The sequence below is a fragment of the Notamacropus eugenii genome, chromosome 6 (assembly GCF_028372415.1).
Source record: "Notamacropus eugenii isolate mMacEug1 chromosome 6, mMacEug1.pri_v2, whole genome shotgun sequence".
NCBI classification, from domain to species: domain Eukaryota; kingdom Metazoa; phylum Chordata; class Mammalia; order Diprotodontia; family Macropodidae; genus Notamacropus; species Notamacropus eugenii.
The window spans coordinates 59,348,915-59,373,330 of record NC_092877.1 but is presented as its reverse complement, the minus strand read 5'-3'; the positions used below and the strand labels follow the sequence as shown (position 1 = coordinate 59,373,330).

The following is a 24,416-nucleotide window of genomic DNA, read 5'->3' as shown; positions in this document are numbered from 1 at the left end:
TGAAACTGGAAAATAGATCCAGGAGACACAATTTAAAAATTATGGGCCCACCTGAAAGCCATGATCAAAAAAAGAGCCTAGACATCATCTTTCATGAAATTATCAAGGAAAACTGCCCTCATATTCTAGAATCAGAAGGTAAAATAAATATTGAAAGAATCCACTCATCACCTCCTGAAAGAGATCTGAAAAGAAAAACTCCTAGGAATATTGTAGACAAATTCCAGAGCTCCTAGATCAAGGAGAATATATTGCAAGCAGGCAGAAAGAAACAATTCGAGTGTTGTGTAAATACAATCAGGATGACACAAGATCTAGCAGTTTCTACATTAAGGGATCAAAGGGCTTGGAATATGATAGTCCAGAAGTCAAAGGAACTAGGATTAAAACCAAGAATCACCTACCCAGCAAAACTGAGTATAATACTTCAGGGGAAAAAATGGCCATTCAATGAAATACAGAACTTTCACTTTTGATGAAAAGACCAGAGCTGAATAGAAAATCTAACTTTAAAACACAAGAATCAAGAGAAGCATAAAAGGGTAAACAGGAAAGAGAAATCATAAGGGACTTACTAAACTTGAACTGTTTACATTCCTACATGGAAAGACAATACTTGTAACTCTTGAGACTTTTCTCAGTATTTGGGTAGTTGGGGGGATTATATACATGGAGACAGAGGGCACAGGGTAAGTTGAAAAGGAAGGGATGATAGCTAAAAAAATAAAATTAAGGGGTGAGAGAGGAATATATTGGGAGGAGAAAGGGAGAAATGGAATGGGGCAAATTATCTCTCATAAAAGAGGCAAGAAAAAGCTTTTTCAATGGAGAGGAAAAGGGGGAGGTGAGAGGGAAAAAGTGAAGCTTACTCTCATCACATTTGGCTCAAGGAAAGAATAAAATGCACACTCAATTTGGTATGAAAATCTATCTTACACTACAGGAAAGTAGGGAAGAAGGGGATAAGTGGAGTGGGAGGGGGATGATAGAAGGGAGGGCAAATGGGAGGAGGGAGTAATTAGAAGTAAACACTTTTGGGTAGGGACAATGTCAAAAGACAGAATAGAATAAATGGGGGGATAGGATAGAAGGAAATATAGTCAGTCTTTCACAACATGACTATTATGGAAGTCTTTTGCATAACTACATATGTATGGCTTATATTGAATTGCTTGGGGATGGGTGGGGAGGGAGGAAGGCAGAAAAGTTGGAACTCAAAGTTTTAGGAACGATTGTTGAGAATTGTTTTTGCATACAACTGGGAAATAAGAAATACAGGTAATGGGCTATAGAAATCTATCTGGTCCTACAAGAAAAGAGACAAGATGGGAATAAGGGCAGGGAGGCATGTGATAAAAGGGAGGGCAGTTTGGGGGAAGAGGTCATCAGAATGCATGGTGTCTTGGGGTGGGGAAGGGGAGAGATGGGTAGGAAATTTGGAACTCAAAATCTCGTGGAAATGAATGTTGAAAACTAAAAATAAATTAATTAACTAGAAAAACAATAAAAACAACAACAAGCACTTAGTAAGAGTCAGGCACAGTGGTGAGCATTAGGGAAGCAAATACAAATATAAAGATAGTCTCTGCCCTTGAGGAAACTTACATTCTAATGGGAGAAGGTAACACATAAAAGAAAGCTTAAGGAGGAGGGCATGTGACAAGGGTACTCATTGAGGGCATGGTGGAGAAAGTTCATAGTGTGTAGTAGAGCCTGGGAGAGAAATGAGGACATGCCTAGGCTAGGAACTTTTCTTAAAAAATAGAGGTTCTGGGAGGAACCAATCAAGCAGAGAGCACAATGAACTTCCAGGGTAAGAAGACTGCTGTGGCATGATGGAGAGAGTCAGAAATGGATCCTAGATAGGAATGAGCTTCAATACGAAGTTCAAGCACCACCTTCTAGATGATTTGTTTTCTTACACTATCAATCTCTAGTGGCCTCATTCCTAAACTACCTTCTATTAAGCTATTTTATATTTATGTATATTTGTTCTGTATTTGTTTTAATATACTTATACACATATATATATACATGCATATATGTGAAAATATACGTATGTGTATATTCTTGCTGTCTCCCTATTAAAATGTCAGCCCCTCCTAAGCAGGGATTGTTTCATTGATTGTATTTATATCACCAGTACCTAGCACTGTGCCTGGCAAATAATATGAACTTAAAAAATGTCTGTTGATTGACTGATCAACTCTCCTAGTTTAATCATCTTAATCAAACATCAATGTTAAAGATTATTTATTAGTAATATAAAAAACCATCCACCAATGTATATACCACAGTGAAAAAGATCACAGACACAGATACCCCCAATCATTGAATATAAATGCTCATTTCTCCTCAGCTCTAGAAATACAGTCCTACCATTCAGCTTTCTCAGGATGACAAAGTTTCTCAAGAATTCTCTAGTTATGAACTTAATATCCTATGGCCTCCACAGCATGAGTTAAATTCAAATATCTCAGGAATGTTTCTTTGGTGCATCGAAAAGATAGTTCCCTCAGTCTTCCAGGGAATAAGAACTCTTAGTCTTTTTCTCCTGTTGCTTCAAAAAGTTTCTCTCCAAAATATTTATAGCAGCACTCTATGTAGTTGCCAAAAACTGGAAGTCAAGGGGATGTCCATCAATTGGGGAATGGCTGAATAAATTATGGTATATGAATGTAATGGAGTACTATTGTGCCATAAGAAATGATGAACAAGAAGACTTCAGAGAGGCCTGGAAGGACTTATATGACCTGATGCTGAGTGAAAGGAGCAGAACCAGGAGAACTTTATGCACAGCAACAACCACAGTGTGTGAGAGTTTTTTCTGGTAGACTTAGATTTTTGTAATAACACAAGAACTTCTGAAAAAAAAAAAAAAATCCCAATGGTGGACCTCAAGGCAAAATGCCTTCCACACTCAGAGAGAGAAATATGGAAGTCACTCACATAATGTAGCAGATCATGTTTGTGTATGTGTATCTGTTTGTGTATCATGTTCTGATTTGTTATACGGATTCTTTCATTTATCTTAGTCTGACTACATAGCATGACTATAGTGAAAATATACTCAATAGGAAAGTATATGTAGAATCTATACAGAATTGTATGCAGTCGTGGGGAGGGAGGGAGGTAGTGGGGGGTGGGTGGGGAGGGATAAAATCGCAATTGTATGGCAGTGATTGTTAAACATTAAAAAAATAAAAAAATAAAAAAAAATAAAAATAAAAATAAAAAGTTTCTCTCCAACCATGGCAATTAACAGTCTTAAAATTGGCAGTTCAACTGCTTCCCTTCCAATATTATTCCAATATTCCCTATGAAAGATGCAGAAGCAGTATCCATAGTTACTGTGGTAAAAGTTAATGAAGCTGGGCTTACAAAAGTAAGCTGAGAATTTCAGAAATGGGCACATTACAGGGATACAAGTATCCCTGCCCAAAAGCAAAGTAAAAGTCCTAACCATTCCCAGTATGAAAAGGGACAGGGCTAGAAGTCAAAACAGAAGTCCAGTCTTCATTCTGCCGCTAGTTAATTGGGCAAGTAACTTCATCTCCAAAGATTTCATTTACTTTGTCTAAGAAAAATGTAAGATTCAGGTTAGATGATTTTTAAGGTCCCTTCTGGAACTAACATTCTTTTTTCTAATATTGAGAACAGGAGTTCTCAATCTGAGGACAGATTATTGGGGTGAAGCAGGGTCTATAAACTTGTATAGGAAAAAAAGCATATCTTTATTTTTATTACCCTCTGACAGAAAATTAGCATATCCTTCAGTTAAGTATTTTTAAATCATCATTCTAAGAGGGGTCCATAAGTTTCAACAGACTGCCAAACAGTCCACTACACACACACACACACACACACACACACACACACACACACACACAAAGTTTAAGAACTCATGTTCTAGAACATTAGAGAATCCTATTATGCTAGAAGAGTTAACCTATATACCTCTAAATTAAGGCTGTGATTGCCCAAGACTACAGAACAAGTCCCAGATTTAACCATCGGCAAGTCACTTCACCTTAACGGACCTCAGTTTTCCAATGTATAAAATGAGAATTTGGACCAAATGATCCTTAACATCCCCTCTAGTTCTGACATCCTGTGTTCCAAATTTTTAAGTCTCTTCCAGATATAAGATTCTATGTTTTAAGGACCCTACAAGTTTTTACAATCTAATTCTAAGATGCCTTCTAAATCTATGAATCTATAAAACACAAAATCCCACTGGCTACAAGTTAGAACACTAAGAGAAGCCCATGCTTGCTTCACCTAGATAGACTTCTGGGGATAAGAGGACTCCACTGTTTTACGTAAAGAGAACAAGACAAAAAGTATAAATTTTTTCATGGGAAAGATCACAAAATTTTAAATTGGCCTTCTTCACACAAGATAGCTTAATTCAATAAAGAAACCTCCGCCCTCCCCGTCCCCTCAGTAAAATCCAGAGCAGAAATTAACAGAATTTCTTTAGGAGACCTTAAACATAAGTGGAGGGGAAGAAAGGGAGGTTATAAAGAATCCATTACAAAATGTGTGATGTAGGTCAAGATAATCTCTGCAAACTTTTGTTGCAAAATGGTCCAGCTTTTGTAATCTGTCAAATGGGAATAATAATGCTTACTTTACCTAATCCCAAAGATTTGAAAGAACAAGTAAATTGTTTTTTAAAATCTATAAATTTTAACTATCATTATTATTAATAATATTAATTACATTAGCATTAAGTTGGGTGAAAAAGAACTAATTTCTTACATTATTATTTTTAAAACTCAGATCTGTGATTTCAGTCTAAGAAATTCACACTACCTGTCACTGAAAAGCCTTGGAGTGTTGCCTGGGACATCAAGGTCACAGAGTACAAGTTAAGGGTGGAATCTGAACCCAGGTGTTCTAGATTCCCAGTCAAATCTGTATCTCAGTTTCTTATTTATTTTAATCAAGCTATGAGTACAACTTTCTGAAAAAAAATCCCTCCTGTTTTTGACCAGACTGTATGATAGTTTAAAAGCAAGGAATTCTTTGCATTTTTTGTTTATCATATTAATTATATTTAGTGCAAATCGGGCTCATCCTAAGGGAGCTTTCTTCATTTGATCTTTATTCCTCATTAAAACCCTGTGGTAGTCATGGCAGAGAATTTATCCCCAAGAAGGCAGGAACCCATTTTTCTCCAAACTTTGTATGCTCCATGCCCACCTCTGCTCCTCCCTCACTGAATGGCATTGTGCTCAACATGCAGGAAATACTTGATAAATAATTGTTGAATGAATAAACACTTCTGTGAGGGAGGTAGGATTGACAGTATCATTCCCATTTTTCAGATGGAAAAATCAGAGCCCAGAACAGTTCAGTGATTTTCCCATAGTTATGCAACTAATAAAAGACAGAATTGGAAGTAGAACCTAGGTCTTCTGACTCCTGGAACAGTATTCTTGATATTGCAACATTCACCCTGAAGAATGGCATCAGAAGTTAGCGCCTGATGAACTTCAATGAGAGAAATGTAGAGAGGTAAATTTCCCTTAATTTGGCATTTAACCTGAAATCCATAAAACCCTAAAGGTTTATGGTACATTTAGGTGGTTCTGTGAATTTGGATGGAAATAAATTGCATCTTTATCTTCACTAACCTCTAAAATTTAGCATTTTTTTCATTATGAAAATATGATTCTGAGAAGGGGTTCATAGGCTTCCCAAGATGGCCAAAGGGGTTCACGAACCCTTGCCGTGATTCATGCAATCTTCTTCACAGAGGTAGCTAGGGTAGTTTTGTCACAGGGAATGACCTCTAAAATCTCTCACTGGCACAATGGCATACACAAGGGGACATGTACGGTGTTTGGGACACTGAAAGGGTAAATGACTGTCCTGGAGTTCCATAACCAGTATGTTTCAGAGAATGAACTTGAACTTGGGGCTTCCTGATGGAGTCTAGCTCTCTATCTGTACCGCTTCTAGGCTAATGCATACAAACAGCAGCTAGTCTCTCCTATCTGTCTGTTCCACAATGCACAGATGAAATAGCATCTCAAAAATCCAGCATCTCATCTAAACCATGCAACAAAGGCATGCTGTGAGCTACCAGAACCAAATAAAGCCACATGGGAAACTAGTTTCCCAGCTCGAAAGAGCTGCATTCCCCTGCCCCAGGTAGGCAGCTTCTCCTTCCTTTTCCTCTCTCCCTCCTCAGAACAGAAGCTAATACTGAAGACGCCAGGGCTGGGTATGAGTCAGCAGCGTCAAGTGGTGCGTAAGGGGACGTTTCCAAGCTTAAGACACTATGGTGACAGTTAAGCCAAATCATTACAGCACTAGAATTTCACTCAGCGGTCATGTTAACGATTAGACTCTGCTCTGCTTGAGTCATGATTGCAGAAAAAGCTGCAAATGGAACATGTATTTTAATTGCCAGCATTAACTGGACTGCTGTTGTCACAAGCAGCATCTTGACAAAAGCCTCAGCAGTGTTTTGTTTTTATTTCCTGCGGAAGCTAAAGAAATCAGGATGTTGACATAGCCTATTAGAGTCAACATTTTTTGAGAACTCATATAGATTCTAAGTATGTATGTATCTCCATTTAAGAGTTTTTTGAATATGTAGGTATATCTATAGGGAGGGTCACAGAATTTGGAGCTAGAAGTGACCTTGGAGGTCAATTACTAATTTAACTGGAGGGCAGCTAAACTCCCTCATTTTTACAGATGAAGAATTGAAACCCAGACATAGAAATGATTCCCCTAAGGTCACACAGATTATAAATAACCCAGCTGGAATTTTAACCCAGGTCACAGAATCACAGAATTTTAGAGACCCACGAGATCATCTAGTCCAATCCATACCCAAAAAAGAATCCCCACTATGACAAACCTAACAAGTGGTCATACAGCCCTCTTACTCCAAATCTTACAACCTACTGTCATACATGTACCTATTTGTATATGTGTACAAGTGTATGTATTTTTGAGTGTATATATATATATATATGTACCTATTTGTATGTGTGTACAAGTGTATTACATATATATACACACATATGTATATACGTATATATAAATTGTTTATGTGTGTCTATATATGTGAGGGCATGTTTATATGCATTACATACCTGTATGCTTATTTCATTGCACATATTCATTGTGTATGCATACATATGTATATATACTATGGATTTATCAGAATGCATCTATCTGCAAAGCCAAAGGGTTATTATTAGAAAATTCCTCTATACCAAGCAACGGCTCTCTCAGGAAGTTAGGGCACATTCAAGACACTGGCAATATTGCTTTAAAACAAACAGCAACAAAGAAAAACCACCTTGCAATATATTTTCAGTATTGAAAAATAATCCCTCATCAATCTGGGAAACCTGCAAGCATCAACGAACAAGAGGCAGTCAAACTGATCCAATTCTAGGTTGCAGTAGGATACTACTACTCTAGGATTAAACCTTCATCAAATGGCTACCAGGCCTGGAGATTCACTCTCTAATTCCCACACTGAACTTTTGGTTATAAGCTGTAAAGGAGTCATCCATAAATCACAGGTGTTGCTACCACTAAGCAAGGTCAAAGCAGACAAATTCTTCGAAGTTGCTGACCTATATAGAAAGGCTGGTTATCCTTGGCATCTGATTCAGCCAGCCTCAGGAAGGCCCAGCTCTAACCACCAACTTTTCAGCTTTCCAACATGGAGCTCTGTTTGAGCATGGGCAGGGACATATTACTGATTTTCAAGCCACTTGGCTCAGCAAAATCCTGAAGGCCTGGTCCAGTGTCAACTGCCCAGTTTCTCTTGACTCAATACATATCATTGGGCAGCCACCACTAATCAGATAGTCTTTTCCCTCTCATCAAAAAGCTGATTTCCTTTGGAATAAAAAATGTATAGATACAGACATACACACACACACACACACACACACACATATACACATACACACATAAAGGATGGAGGCACAGAGATCCCTAATGGACAGACTGTGCACTCAGGTTTCTTCTAGGTCCATGTTCCTCTCAGGGGAAGGAGCAACCCAGAAAATTCTCTGCTGCTGGCTCTGAGCTGGCTGCCAGAGTGAGATGTAAAACCTTCATATCCAAACCTTCAAACCAATAACTTTAAAACACATTATTTTTCCCTGCCAAGTTAAACCTCCGATTTCCGCATATAGGACAAATTAAATATGCAAACCCTTGTGCCTGCTTTCCTCACAGGGAAACTGTGACTACGACCCACCCTAGCGCAATCCAGGCTGCTCTGATCCCACTGTCCCCGGTCCCCGTGCCCTCCTTACCACTCCTCACCCCAGAGTTTAGCATATTATGACAGAATACCCTTGCTCTCTGCAAATCTAGACTGATTCCATCGCATCCATCATACCAGGAAGGGGGTAGGGTGGGGAAAGACACATACACACACACACACACACACACACACACACACACACACACACATTTGATCAATCCAGACAGACCTTCCGAGGGCATCTGGGCATGCCGACACTCCCTGGGCAGGAGGATGGGGAAGGACAACGGGGGTGTTACCTTCGGTCACATAGCTGTGGTCTCGGAGAAAGCTGTGGTTAATTTTCCGCGCGTCCGCGTCCTCGCCCATTGACAGCAGGGCTCCTTAGCATGCCCAGCCGCAGTGGACGGAGAGAATCAGTAGAGGTCGTCGCAAGAGCACCATCCATGCTGCCTAGCAGAGGCGGGGGGCTGCCTGGGCTCCGGAGCACAGCAGCATCCTGAGGGCTGATGGTGCGGCACAGGCTGGGCTGGGGGTGCAGGTGCGGGGGAGGGAGGTTTAAAAAAAACGAGGTTTAAAAAAAACCACCGCCACGGAGAGAGAGACAGATAGACAGCAGCTCCTAGGGGAGGAAAATGTTCCTAAATGCCACACGCCCAGGGTGGGGGAAGGCAGTAGGTGGTCTGCGTGTCTGAAGAGGAAAAAACATATGCACACCCCCGGCCCGGCACTTTCTCCAGCAGGCAGGCAGGCTGGCAGTAGGGCAATGAGCCGGCCGTCAGTCAGGTACTCCCATGCCCAGCGAGCTCCCACAGCAGCCTCCGCTCTGGGAAGAAACTGCGAGCAGAGCACTCCTCAGGCGACTGCAGCAAAAGACGCTGGCGGAGGCTGGGCTCGGTTCGGCTCAGCTCTTCGGCTTTGCCTGCTGCTGCTGCTGCTGCTCCTGCCGCCACCAGTGCAGTCACACGCCCGTGCTGCATCCGCTCGGCCCCTCCCAGCCTGCCTCCCGCCACCCGCCCAACCACGCAGGGGCTGCACGGACTAAAGTGAAAAATGAGACTGCAGGTAATTATTGGAACTCGCCACTGCGAGGGGGTGGGAGCCTGGCAGGAAGGAGGCCATAACAATTTAAAGGAGGAGGGCACGGGGAGAGGATGCTTGCACAAACTAGAGGATGATGGTGACATCTGTGCCTCAGTTTCCTCCTCTGTAAAAGGAGGGAGGAACTAGAGTGAATTCGAGGATGAATCTCCAAGGGGCTTTCAAGTTCTAGTCTTCTCTCCTCCAGGGTCCTTCCAGATCTGACGTTTTGTGTTCTATGTCCTAAGATCCCCTTTGGACTCCGACATTCTCTGTCCATGGAAGGTTCCTTCCGGCTCAGCTCCTTCTAGTTCTAACATTCAATATTCTATGTTCTCAGGTTCCTTCCAGCTCTGCTTCTCTGTATTCTAAGGTGTGTCCTAGCTTGGATGTTGTGTTCTAAGGTGCTTCCCAGGTGTTCTAAAGGCTCTTCCAGCTGACATTGTGATCCACATGTCTTCCCAGCTTTAAAATGTTATAGGTTCGTATTTCAATGCTACTTTACAAGCTTGTAATGGATATTCTTCAGAACATTTTAGGGATCCAATAAGTTATATTATGTCCATTCTACAGATGAGATCATGGAAGCCAAGAGACATGAAATGACATATACAAAACTGAGACTCATCTTTGGGTCTCTTGACTAACATTCTTTCCACAGCACCATACCTGGGCAGAGGGCCCTAGAAGATCTTGTTTTCCAAACTGACAGGAAAAGAGAAGACAATGAAATGACATTAGCACCTAGCCATTATTGATCAACAATGTGACACAGAAACAAAAACATACATATTCTAAGAGAGATCTCCATAAAGGACTAGTTCGATACTTATTACAGATCAATCCTCATTACAGATGAGGAAATTGGCCCAGGGAGGTCGCTCAACTATAACCTCCTTTTCTTTTTGACAGGATTCCTTGACTGGTAAGTGAGACTTTAACAAGGCACTGGATAAAATCTCTGATGAGGGATTTTCCTCTATCACTGAACTCACAATTTAAAAAAGAGAGACAAAGAGAAGTCTCTAATAGCAGGCCCAGGGATCTCCCTTTGACCCTAGGCAGTTCAACACATCAGTTTTCTCACTGACAAAAATGTCAGTGATCCGGATAAAGACAATACAAAGAAGAGATAATTTGCCAGATGACATTTAGAAGCCCCCCAAATCTCAGCTGATAAGAAATAATAGGGTGAATGTAATAATCTGAAATTTAATAAAGATAAATGCAAAAGTTCTTCTTTTGGGTCCAGGGAGTCAATTGCAAAAATATTGGGTCAAGGAGGTGGACTGGAAAAGGATTGCCAGAAAAAAGTTCTGGGATTGGGGAGTTGGGGGGAACTTCTTAACCTGTTATGGATCAGCAATGGTACATGGAAACAAAACCCAACACTGCATTAAGAGAAGCTGTCTAGGACAGAGCAAAGAGAGGGAGATGGGGGAATCTAGGCAATGTAAAAATAAAAGATATCAATAAAAATCTATTTTTAAAAATGATAAACGGGAGCTGATAGACCCATTGTACTCTATGCTGGTTCTCAAATCACAGGTACTGCACTAACTTCTGGGGACCATATTTTGGGAAGGAAACTGATAAGTATGTCCAGAGGAGGGCACCTAGCTGGGTCAGAGGATGGGAGAAGATTCAGGGAGGATCTGACTGCTGACTTCAATTAAGAGAAGGGCTGCCATGTGAAAAAAAGGGATTTGATCTGTTCTACTTAGCCCCAAATGGGCATAAGGAAGAGCATTAGGCAGAGGTTACAGAGAAGCATATTTAGGCTGGATGTAAGGAACTTAATAAAAATAACTAATATTAATACAGCACTTTCAGGTTTACAAAGCACTTTACAAATATTATGTCATTTGATCCTCACAACAATTCTGTGAGGTAGATGCTAATATTATTCCCATTTTACAGTTGAGGAAACTGAAGCAGTCTTTAAATGACTTGACCAGAGTGACATAACTAATAAGTTTCTGAACTGGAATTTGAACTCAGGTATTCCTGACTCTGCTGTCCAGTGCTCTGTTGACCACACTATCTAGTGGGATGGGCAACCTCTGCAAGTAGTGGGTTCTTTATTATTAGAGGTCTTCTGACGGAGGCTAAATCACCATTTTTTGAGAATTTAGTTAACAAAAGGGAATGGCTGTTCACAATTGGTTTCACCATATGACTCTGCTTTACTGGGTCACAACTTCATCACCTGCAAAATGGGACTACTACTAGTCATACTATCTACCTCACAGGTTTGTTGTAAGAAAAGTACTTTGTAAATCTTAAATAAGTTGTGCTGATATTAATACTGGCTTTCAAAATTTCTGCTGAAAATACCAAATTGAATTTTAATTTCTTTTTCCTTATTCATTCCTTTTTCTAACAAATGTTTTTTCATGCCTACTATGTGCTAGGGACTGGAGTAGCCATTGATTTTCTTTCCCTATAGATCAATGGCACTCATTTAGGGCTCTCAAAATAAAAATAAAATGGTCATAATACTTTAGTTAGAAACAGTTAACCTCAATCTAGCTGGTTGATAACCCTACCCTTGATAGAAAAAAAAAAAGGCTTTCTATCATACACCTGGGGAAAGTAAGATTGTTTTTTGAAATATTTTGATGTTATCATGTTATCAGTATCCTTTGTGATCCTATGTATTATATTAAAAACACTATCCTGAGAAAGAGAGCACATAGGCTTTCCCAGACTTCCAAAGGGTTCGTGACATCTAAAAGGCCCCTTGCTTTCAAGATTCACTTGAAGTAGATATTAGATTTATGAAATGTTGGTTGCCAATATTTGTAGGCTTTAGAATTACTTCTAATAATTAACCCTTCTCCCCCATTATCATTATCATAATTTCCTATTTTTTCACATATAATTTAAGAAACCAGTTTGAATCTCTAGAAACTCTGAATATTTCATAAAGTCACCAACTTTTAAAAGCAGTGGTCAGGATAGAACCTATAGGCTGTAAAAAAAGAAGAACTCTTGAGGAGGGAGACCTAACCACAAAGCATCGATGGAGTTTCATGAACACGTGTTATGATGACCAAAGATGCCCTTCAGTTTCTTGAGAAAGCACAGTGGAAAGAGCTCCAGACTTAGAGTCAAGAAATTCGGGTTCAAACTCTGGCTCCCAACATTTACTAGCTGTATCACTCTGGGAAAGTTAATTCACCTCTCTGACCCTCAGTTTCCTCATCTGTAAAATGCATGTTACAGGTATCTATTTCATAGGAGGTACTATGAGGGAGGTACTTTGTAAACTACATGATATTATTTCTCAGTCTTTTCATTCTTCTTAAAATTATTGTTGTTTGCTACCTGATCAATAAGAACTATGAAGCACTTTCTGAGTTGCACAGAACCTTTGTCCTCTAACTCCTATCTTGTGGCATCAAACATATTCCTTGACTTTCTAAATAGCTCATCCTTATTTCTCTACTCATGATGTCAGAGGGTCAAATGAAAGAAAAGAGGACAGAAACTAAACTCCTCTTGGAGGTTATTGAGAGCTATCAGTGACACCATATACCATGCTGTAGTGAAAAAAGTAATGGGTTAATAGTTACAAAACCTGGGTTCAAATCCGAACTCAAGCAGCTTCCTGGTATGTGTGGCCTTTGGCAAGTTATCCAACCTTTGGAGGCCATTGTTCCCTCCTCTGTAAAATAAATAAACAACTAGATGATCTCTAAGCCCAGTTCTAAATCCTATGACCTCTGTGAGGCTCAGTTTCCTTATCTGTAAAAGAGAATATTATTTGCCCTAAACCCTCCTCCAACACGGTATCATGACATGGAGGTGACCTTGAAATCTAGAGGGCTTTGGCTAGCTCTGGATAGTCTTACCAAAGATACAATGGATAGACCACTGAACTCAGTCAGAAGGATCTGAGTTCAAATCCAGACTCAGAGACTTACCAGCTATGTGACTGATCGCAAGCAAATCAACTTATTCTCTATCTGCCTCAGTTTCTCATCTGTAAAATGAGGACAGTAAAGGCACCCCCTTCCTGGGTCATTGAGAAAAATGACAGTGTTTGTAAGGCACTTTGCAAAAGGATCAACTATATAAATGATGGCAATTATTATTATTCATAATAATAACAATCATAAATAGCCCTGACACAGGTCCAGCAAGAGACTATTCCTTTGTCATGTAAGAACCTGGCCTGATCAATGCAGCTCACTACCAGAGGGTTAATAATTTGTTTTGGTGACACCAATTTATTCCATTTAATGCAATTCAGGTTACATACATATAAGTTTTGGTCCCTTTAGACAGCTTCTCCTCTTGGATGCCCTAAATGGTTGGAGAGAGCATCTGAAATCAGTTTTCCCTGCAAGGCAAACACTCTCTCCTGCCATTTTCCTAGAGCATTTTGTTTGGATCCCTCCTTTGTCCCTATCACACAGTGCCAAAGTAAATTTCTTAAAGCACAGGTCTACCCCAGGCCCTACTCAACATATAGTTGAGTATTACCTCTAGGCTCAAATATGTATTCCTCTCTTTGTCATTTAAAAATTTTTCCCAAGCTGAGCCTTTCCTGCTTTCCAGTTTTCTGATGCATTACTCCCCTCCTCTCTTTCTATAGTCCAGCCACCCTGGCCTGATTACTGCTCCTCTCCACCTCTGAATCTTTGCACTGGCTGTCCTCCATGCCTGAACACTCTTCCACCTAATCTGCTACTTCTCAGAACCCCTAGTTTCTTTCAGATTTCATCTCAAGTGCACCCTTCTACATGAAGCCTTTCCTCATCCGCTTTTAGCTTCCATGATACCATCTCCATGAGGTAAGGGATCGTATCTTATCTAAATTTTGCAAGCTTCCCAGTGTCTAGGAGGGTGCACTGCACACAAGAAGTGTGTAACAAAGTTTGCTAAATTGAATTCATGGTTTGACGTCTTGCTCAACCAACCTTCACCTAAGTCGATCAAGCTAGACTACTCCTCTTCCTCTCTTCTCCCCATGGCAGCACAGTTGGCCCTAAGTCAATTCATTAAAATACAGTACAACAGAACTCTCCCTTCTGAGATATACTAATCATTAGCCAGCCTCTACCTCACCACTTTCTAGACCTTTCCATTATTTATCAGGCTCTTATCTCCATCTAGTATATAAGTTTCCACCCATAATACCCACCTAACCCACTCCATTTTACTTGCTGTGAGAGTCCCAGACCTAGATAGACTTGCCCTTCCCCCACATCTGAATCTTTATTCATACATATCATTCCCTATGCGTAAAAGGTCGTCCTCTTTCATCCCCTCCACATTTTCATGTTGACATCAGAGACATTCTTCAAAGTCTAATTCAAGAGTCAGCTCCTCCATGAAGCCCTTCTTAACCTTTGTCTTTCCTTTGTCAGGTACTTTGTACGCATCTTAAGTTTTCATCATTTTCTTGATTTTGTTATAATTATAATTATCATATAGTTGTACAATTTTCCACTAATATTCTCTATTGTTCCATTTTGCTTTGAAGGGGACATGGGGTGCTCTTTCCACAGTCCTGGGCTCTCACAAGCAATGCTAATAGCTCCAAAGCATTGTCATATTCTGAAAAGCTATAAAGAAATCAGGGATGAACCTGGTGACATAGTATAGCAGAGGACTAGCCTCAGTAAGAGTAAAGAAGCTCAATGACCAAAGGTAAACCACCAAGTAATTCATGTAACTCAAAAACTAAGGCATGGAGGCATGAATTTCATGACCACATTGATGAAATCATGGATCTTTTAAAATACCAAAATGCATCACCCTTACTAGATTGTAACCTGCATGAGGACAGGGACTACTCAAACATAGTAGGTACTTAATAAGTGGTTGTTGAATGAATCAATCAATCAATCAGTCCCAGATCACCTGACCAAGCACTGGTCTAACTACAATCTAAGTAGTCAACATTGATACCAGTTTACATTTATCCATCCCTATTGTCCCCACTTTGCTACTCCTCTATAAAGGATTCTAGGGGGAAAAATTATCTGCTCCTCTAGAAAGGATTCTCCTGCCCCTCATTCCCATCCCAGGCAGCTAACCTCAGTCTACTGTCATGAGAATAGATGGCCACCATTTTGTTACTTCAGTTGGAAAACACAGCTCTGTTACAGCAGCTGGTCAAAGAGAATTAGAAGCTAAGGGCAAGGCTCCAAAGAGTCCTTTTGACCACTAAAAGCCCCTACAGAATTCTTGTGCTCCTAAGCAAATGTCTCGTCAATTTCCCAGATAAATGTGATGAGACCTCAGAGGAACTGGTCTTGGTCTATAATGAACTATATATGAAAACGCAAACAACACATTTTCTTAATGAAGTGACAATGGATTCCGGTGACTTGTGACTAATATTGTTCTCAGTTGTATAAGATCAGATGTGAGACTCTCAGTCCAAATCTGCAAGATATATCATCTCTCCTCACATGCAGATCCTCTTTTGTATATACTCTTTCCTAACCATGCTACGGATCACAAAAGGGACAAAACACACTACACAGGCTCCTGACTCCCTTTCTGTAGACACAGCAGGTAGGATTACAGATACCACCAATGAGAAAGATAGGAGAGAAAAATCCAGACTATCACAGCTAAGAATCTACAAGCTTCCAGGAACCTTACTTTGGCCATTCACCTCCCATTCTTTCATATTTAGCACTATGAATCTTGGAAAATTGGGATGGTCAGACAAAGGTTCACCAGCACTGAAAACAACGCAAACTAGCTTAAATTCATACTGTTTCATCCATGCTATACATGCATGTATAGGTGAAACCCCTGAAGGTCCCCCCTGGAGAGCTGAGGCTGTATCCTCCCTCCACACCCCCTGCAGAGTGCAGGAGAATTTTGTGATCCCTCCAGATGTCACCTGGTTCCCTCTCTTCCAGTAGAAAGTAAACTTTCTGATATCAGGGATTACTTTCATTTTTTGTGTTCATTTCTTTTCCAGTGCTTAGTGCAGCTCTAGGCACATAGTACATGGCTTATAGTAAGTACTTAATAAATGCTTGTTGAATTGAAGTGAGTTCCTAGAGACTGTCTGGAACCAGTAGCTTAGTTAGCTAAAACAACACAACCTAACCTTGCATGGCCCACCCAGGAACTAACTGTCGCTAGAATTGCTTACAAACCCTCTGGGACAGCTGCCAATACTACTTTGTTGGAGCAGAGCCAGCCTGAGCTTGTCATGGAAGTACCACAATTTCCAGGATTGCAAAGATTTATTCAAGGAGACACACAAAGATGTGGTCTGAGAGATGTTCTGACCAAAAAAAATGGACTTTCAAGTGATGAGACTGAGGAATAACCAGTGAACAATCTGCATGCTCTATTGGTGTCTACGTGATGTCAAGATATCTTCTTCCCCCTATCTTCCCAAGATATATTCTCCCACTATGGAGGATTTATGGGAGACCATATTGATAAGAATTTCACAGAATGGGCAGTTTTGGATAGACTGCAATCTGTTTTACTAAGTGATGAAGCCAGGATTTGAACTCAGTCCTCTGCCCCTAGATCCAATGCTCTTTCCACTGATCCACTCTGCTGTTTTGCAAAAACACTGATAATATGCTACTTCTTCTAAAGAGTCATGATATACTTGTGAGTACTTCCCCCATTGACCTTGATAACAGTTCTTCTCATCCTTAGCAGACAGTTTCATGAATTGTTATGGCAAAAAAACATTCAACAACTAGTGGCCAGCCCTCTGGTGAGGAGCCTTCTGACACAACTATGTTGATCCTCAGTGACAGGCATTACTGTGTCTTCTGCAAAGTCTTTCCAGGTTAGAAGAAACTTGTCAGAGTTTATCCTCAATGGGCACATCTGGGACCAATAACCCTAATCTTTGGTCCAGAAGTGACTAGACTGACTCTCACTTAAACCCAAGTGGTCCACCAAGGGGCTTACATCTAGTTAATCTAGCAAAGAGAAAACAGCACAGGCCATCAACAGTCGTCTTGACTTAATGTCTTGCGCCTGAACTCTGATGACTGGAGGAGAGAGTGAGGCTAATGATTTTTGGAAGCTCTTCCTTACATAAATCCAATTTGCTCAAAAGTCACCCTTGTGATGTCCTCTTCAAGAATGAAGGAGGGACAAAAACAACAATTAAGACAAAGCTGGAAAGGACCTTGTTTTCCTTCTAGCCCTACTCATTCATTTTAAGGATGAGGAAACTGAGATTCAGAGAATTTAAGTGATTTGGCTTACTTCACATGGGCAGTAAGTAGTACAGTGAGGATCTCTCACACCAGATTCAGTGTTCTTTCTACTTTGAGAGTTATGAAATCTCAGCATTAAAAGAATCCTTAGGTATCATTTAGTCCAGAGGTGCAAATCTCACATCCCTCCCACAAAACTCTGGAGTACCTCCAGAACCAGACAAATGTAATTGAAAAACGTCTAACAAAAGAAATAAAAATACAATACCACACGGATAATGTTAATTTGTGGTTTTTTAAGTCAATATGCAACAATTCTATTTGAGTCTGACACCAGTGATCTAGTCCAACTGCCACCTGAACACCTGAACTGTCTACCTACAACAACCCCCAACAAATGGTTCCCTATTAACAGGGAACTCATGATTCTCCAAGCCATTCCATTCCATCTTTAGAGTTCTCATTGTTGGGGACTTATGTTCTAGACATGGTATGAGTATTGTAAAAACACATCATAATGCCATTTGACCTAGGCAATGCACTCAGAGTTTTCCATGTAGTACTTTCCACAGAGAAGGTGCTTAATGTTTGTTGAAGTGAATGTCAATGGCTCATGAAAGATGCCTCTTGAGACTTGTTGGACCAGTGCACAATCAGATATCTCCATGATATTTTGATTTACTCCTAAGACCTAGCCCTGCATACCATACGTGTTCAGATAGTCCTCTATTGCCTCTGGCAGGATAAGGTAATAGCCAAGTTAGCACAAGAAGCAAACTTCCAGACTGAGGTAGCCTCTATAACCCAGGCTGACAAGTGACAGTCCCACAGAAGAACTCTTGCAAGTCAAATAATGTGATATTTATTTTAGCAAATATCTATTCTGCCACTGTTCTTTTCCAACTGTCTTCCCCCAAATTAGATGATCAATTCCTGGGTATCACAGAGGTTATTAACCCAGTGGCCCAAACACTGCAGATCTCTCACACCCTCAAGATCTATTCCATATCTCAGAGCTTTCTCTCACACCTCCTCCCCCAAAGCAAGACATGTCATACCTCTACCTTTAATGCTTCTCTTTCATATTAGTGAAGGAGAACAAGAAGTTTGATAGTCAAGTCATAGTGTACTCTTGGCAGCTCCAAAAGCTCAAAGAAGGGAATGAACACAGTCCAAAAGACTCAACCCCCCCACCCACACGAACACACACACTTTACTCAGAAGATTTTGTACATCTATTCCCCTAATAAGAAACAGCCTTCCACAACTTTAACGCCTGTGTACTAGACCTATCCTCCAGTCATGTTTCTGCATGTCCATTCCAAACACCTGGTGACCCACCCTGTACCCAGATGGAAATGGTTCCCACGACACACCCCAGGTAATCCTCACCAACCAAAGCACTCATGATACCAGCTTGAAAGAGTTGCCTACCCTGGCCATAGAATCTAATAATTGTCAGGGACCCTAGAGATTCTCTAGTCCAGGGCTATCTAACCTAAGCAGGGCCTAATACAGAAGATAGATTTCAGGGGGCCTATGAACTTGGATAAAGGAAAAACTACATCTCAGTTTCATTAATCTCTAATTGAAATTCAGTATCCCTTTCGGTCATTTAAGAACATGATTCTGAGAAGGGGTCCATAGGCTCCACCAAACTCCACCAAAGGCATCAATGGCACAAAAAAAGTGAAGTATGCCCACTTCGTTCTAACGTTCTTTTCAATGCAAGACTCTCATTTGCAACATGGATGAGACATCCATGCAAAATGGATGGCCATCTAGCCTCTTCTCAGAATAATTCTTTTAAATGCATAAAATAAAATGTATTATATATAATATATTATTTATAAAATGTATTACATATAATGTATGCATATATACATAGCTATTTATATATAAATATATACTTATATATGTAAATAAAATATATTGCATAAGTAGCTATGTATATATACATACATATTACATATATGCACATATATAATATAGCATTCCGAATAATATTGATTATAATGAAATACAGCTATCAAAATATTTTTTTCTGAAAAGTTCACATGCCTCAAATTAAGAAGCCATGATCTACATTATCCCCCCTCACTCCTGCAATAGCATCCTCCCACAGAGAAACAGAAGACAGGCCTTGAGCTAGATCTTTTCTGTCTGTATTCCTCAGTGAACTGTCCTTGGGCTTTCTTCCATGCATGGGGAAATTTAGTGTCTCGGTTTAATTTCATGGTAATATGTTGAATATAAACCCAGAAGAGATATTTAAAAAATAATAAATCAAGGAGATAAATTCAATATAGTCTCATATATTATGAGTTATAAAAACTTGGGTCTGAGCCCCAGCTCTGGCACTCATTAGCCAAGTGAACAGGCAGATTTTCACTCTCTGAGCTTCTATATCTTCATGTATAAAACATGAGTATCACTTGCCCTACTTAACTCACAGGACTCTTGTGAGGAAGAGTACATTGCATACTATAAAGCTTGTTTTTTTTTTCCAAATATTAGCTGTCATTATTATTACAGTTAATTTGATAATGTTTCTGAAGCACTTTGAGCTACCAGGAGCTGGGGAAGGGGGGTGTTGTGTGCAAGAGACAATGCTATTGCTGCATAGATAGTGTGACAAAGAACTGAAGTGAATGTTGGTAGAACCAAGTTGGTAGTAGTCGTTAGTGAACTTCCCATGTGGCAACATCGAGTTCTTTAACTTTGTCCTTATGAGAATCAACAGTAACTATATTACCAAAAATTCTTTGCCAGAAGGCCACCATCTCTTTTAAACAGATGTTTGTTGTGTTTGTCCTTTGTTCTCGAAGAGGATCATGACATCAAGATGATGACATGACTTGCAGCTGATTTTGATTTGAATGAGGGAGAGCTGTAAAAGGTCACCAACCTCACTTTCTTCTCTGAGTCATCTGGGTCCAGTGACCTGATATTCATCAGGACAAGACCAAGGGAATATACATATCCTGTGTCTGAACCTTTGAAATCCACACTCACTAGACAGATTGGATCATGTCCTGACTGGACTCTTTATGAGCATTTAGAGCTGTTCTCTGAATGAAGCCTTTGGCACACTAACTACATTGACAGGGCTTCTTCCCTGTGTGGACCCTCTAGTGACTAGCATGGTGAGCTTTCTGGTCAAATGCTTTTTAGCACCAATCACAATTCTATGGCTTTTTATGGATTTTATGATACATACAAAAACTCGTTTGATGTTTAAATTCTCTATTACACTTGTCACATTTATAGAGTTGTCTTTTGTTCAGATATGGGTTAAACTCACTGATGCATGAAGTCTTGGACCTAGCACCAAAAGCAAGACCAAAGAGTATAAACCATAGTCCCTAAATCCAATTAGCTTCTCATCTACCTAAGGCCATAAGCCCCTACTTCTTTCACAAGACATCAAAAGTTAAACAAAGTAGAAGAGACATAGCAATATTAGAAATGGCAAAAGGTGGTAAGGTGCTTTGAAAAGAGTGCTGGATTGGTAGAGAATCAGGATTCAAGCTCCAGTTCTTTATGATTGTGGTAAAGTCACTTTTCTACGTATCAACTGCCTCATCTACCAAGTGAGCAGATTATATTAGATGATTTTCAAGGTTCCTTCTAGGTCCCTGTGACCTGGATACAAGCCCTGGTCCTGACCCTTCATGTTAATAATATGGAACCTGTTGTTGGGAAAGTGGGGGAGAGGGAAGGAGGTGAAATGAATATAAGTAATTTGCTAAACACTAGGGAGCATGTAGGATGGCCTTAACACTGGAACATTTAAGGGGAATAATATTTAACATTTAAGGGGAATAACAGGAATGGGGACAGCTAGGTGGAATGCCAGGCCTGGAGTAAGAAAAACTCATCTTCCTGAGTTCAAATCTGGCTTCAGATACTTACTAGCTGTGTGACCATGGGCAAGTCACTTCACCCTGTTTGCCTTGGTTTCTTCACCTGTAAAATAAGCTGGAGAAATGACAAACCACTCTAGTATCTCTGCCAAGAAAACCCCAAATGGGGTCACAAAGAGTCAGACACAATTGAAACCGTTTGACAACAAAAAGAACGGTAGTACACTGTTAAGTTGAGTTAATCCAAACCATCCTTTGCTCTGTTCCTCATACCTTGGCATCTCTGTGCCTTTGCACTGGATGTTCCCAATGTTCCCAAATTCTTCTCTTCCTCCAAAATACAGTTCCAGTATCACATTCTACCTGAAGCCTTTCCAACTTCCCCCAACTATTAGTGTTCTCTCTCCCAAACTATTATGGATTTAACCAAATTCCATGATATTTTTACATTGAATCTGTATGTACTTATAAATGTGTGTGTGTATATATGTACATGCATTATATGCATATGTGTGTAGATATGTATATGTCTCCACATGTAAGCTTCTTGAGACAGGGATTGTTTCATTTCTTGTCTTTGTACCAGAGTAACTGTGTAATAGCTCTTGTTCGTTGATTACACTTACTGAACTTGATGCCTTTATGTGGTTTGTCTATCAGTCAAAAAACATTTATTATGTACCTTCTATGTGCCTAGCACTGTGATAAACACTGGAGATACAAAGAAAGGCAAAAGAATCCTTGCCCCCAAGAAACTCCCAGTCTAATGGCAGGACAGGGGATGGCGTAGGGCACCAGAGAGAGGGAAGAAAAAACATGAAAACAACTACGTACATATAAGCCATATATAGAACAAATTGGAAATAATTAATGAGAGATGGCACTAGAATTAAGGAAGATTCCTATGGAAGGTAAAATTTCAGCAGCGACTTGAAGGAAGCCAGGAGGTGGACATGAAGAGAGCGAAGCAGGCTTAAGTAAGCCTCTGAACCTCAGGAAGGAGATGAGTGCATAGTCTGCAGTTCCTAAGAAGTTTTCTCCTTGCTCTCTTCTGTGCTACTGTCCAAGAGTAAGTAGAATGCTTTTTGTCTCTGAGTGTCCCTTTCCCAGGCATTCTGTGTCTGGTGGTAGTGCCAGGCATTTCCCACTGGCCAGGGAGTCAGACAGCAGATAAAGAAAACACTGTGTTGATGGGCCTTCAGCAGTAACTTGGCTGTGATTAAAATACCTAAGATTCTGCCTCTCATTCAAAAGGTCTAGAGTTACTAGTTATATGACCTTGATCAAGTGATTTAACCTCTATGATCCTATCTTCTCAGCTGAAAATAATCATAATAATATTTGCATTATTTAATATCTAGTTGGAGAGACAAAATTATGCATATTAGAGACTATAGAGAGAGACAGACATGCACAGAGGGAAAAATAAAGAATACTATAGTGTATGTAAATGCCAAAGGAATAATACTAGGAAGGCATCTATTCAGAAGAAGCCCTGTAGGCAGGGATAACGGGAGATGAGTTCTCAAGCCTTGAAACAGAATTTAGTTTAGGTGAAGAGGAAGAGAAGGGATGTCAAAAGCAGCAGGAAAGGCACTCCAGAGAGACAGGTATAGAGTGGGCATGTGGGAACCTGGGAATAGGGAAAACTGTTCTATTCCCCTCCCACACTGAAATCCAAATAATCAAATGTTTAATCAAGTACCTACTACATGTGTTCAGTATTGGGGATACAAAAATGAAAAACAACACCATCACAGCCTTCAAGGATACTTGCAGTCTAATAGGGACTAGGCCATGAACATAAGTACAAAACAAAGAAATTTTGCCAAGAAAGGGAGAAGAGACATAGGATGACAGCTCTTGCTCCCCACCTCACAAAACTGTTGGGAATAAAGAGTTTTGTCCACTCTAAAGCACTATATTCCTGTAAGCCACTAGCATTGTTGTCCTTTGGTCATTCATGGAGATGTGATTTCATTGGCCCCCATACAAGGCCTTAGTAGACTTTCATTATGAGTTGCTAGGGCTAAAAACTCATATCTATCCCCTACTGACTAGCTTTTTGATAGAAGACACTTCAGAAGTCATAATCCAATCTATTTATTTTACAGGCCATAAGATCATAGAGCTATGAATGTGAAGGAATCTCAGAAGCCATCTAATCCAACCCCCTCATTTTACAATTGAGGAAACAGAGACCCAAGCAGGTTACTCAAGGTCACAACAGTAGTAAACAGAAAGAGGTGGGATTTGAACCCACAATCTCTGAGTCTAGAGCCAGTGCTCTTTCCATTGTACCATGTTGGCACTGGACTTACAAGCAGGTAGGCTTGGGTTCAAATTCTGCTTCAGATACTTACTAGTCTCACCCAATTCAAGATCTAAGACTTAAGCAGACTGGATTTCAGGTTCAAAAAAAAGTTGTAGAACCAATAATCAAAGTTTCTTCAGCTTGGTAAGACTTTTCAGAGCTTGCATTCATTCTACCAGAATGGTCTTTAAGGACCCAAGGTGACATGGGGCATCAGAGGAGGGCTTCAGTGGAAGCATTCCATTACAGTGGGCTCTTTAATCAGCATGTTAAACTGAACTCAGCTGAACACTTCAGGCTGCCTAGAAGGTGGGTGTGTTTCTAACTTGGAAGGTTACATAAGCTCCACATGGCCTGTGTCCCCACAGATTAATAAAAACCTTGCCCTCCAGGGAAGCACAGATAAGTCCCCCACCTCAGCCCACATCTGGAACAAGAGATATTTAGTTCTGCAAGTCAGATATAGCCAGAGGTCAAACAAAGCTTTTCCTTCTAAATCCCAGTGACATTTCACTCAGATGGTCTCTGGTCCCAAGACCTGGCAGGCAAGGAATCTCCAACCACAGAAAAAGCTGCTTCAAAGGCAATTTGAAAGCAAACAAAGCAGCCTGGGAGGCAGAAACTAATAAAAATCTTATTTATCTTATCCTCAAGTTCTAAAATTGAACAGGTTGGAGGAGGGGGAGGAAATCACTTAATGCCAGTTGACTGTTTTAATTCTGTTTGCTCAGTTT

General features: G+C 40.2%; 1 protein-coding gene across 5 annotated transcripts in view; it reads right to left on the bottom strand.

Annotated features, from left to right (window-relative positions):
• Positions 1–24,416, bottom strand: part of PPP2R2C (protein phosphatase 2 regulatory subunit Bgamma) — a 399,818-nt gene that overhangs the window by 250,202 nt on the left and 125,200 nt on the right. The window contains exon 1 of one of the 5 annotated variants that reach the window (XM_072620181.1): positions 8,554–9,157. The exons of 2 other annotated variants lie outside the window; for them this stretch is intronic. In XM_072620181.1, coding sequence (XP_072476282.1) covers positions 8,554–8,623 — 70 coding nt within the window. In that variant the 5' untranslated portion in view covers positions 8,624–9,157. Of the gene's footprint in view, positions 1–8,483; positions 8,512–8,553; positions 9,158–24,416 lie in introns of those variants that run through there. 2 more of the 5 variants (XM_072620184.1, XM_072620185.1) reach the window with 2 other exon arrangements.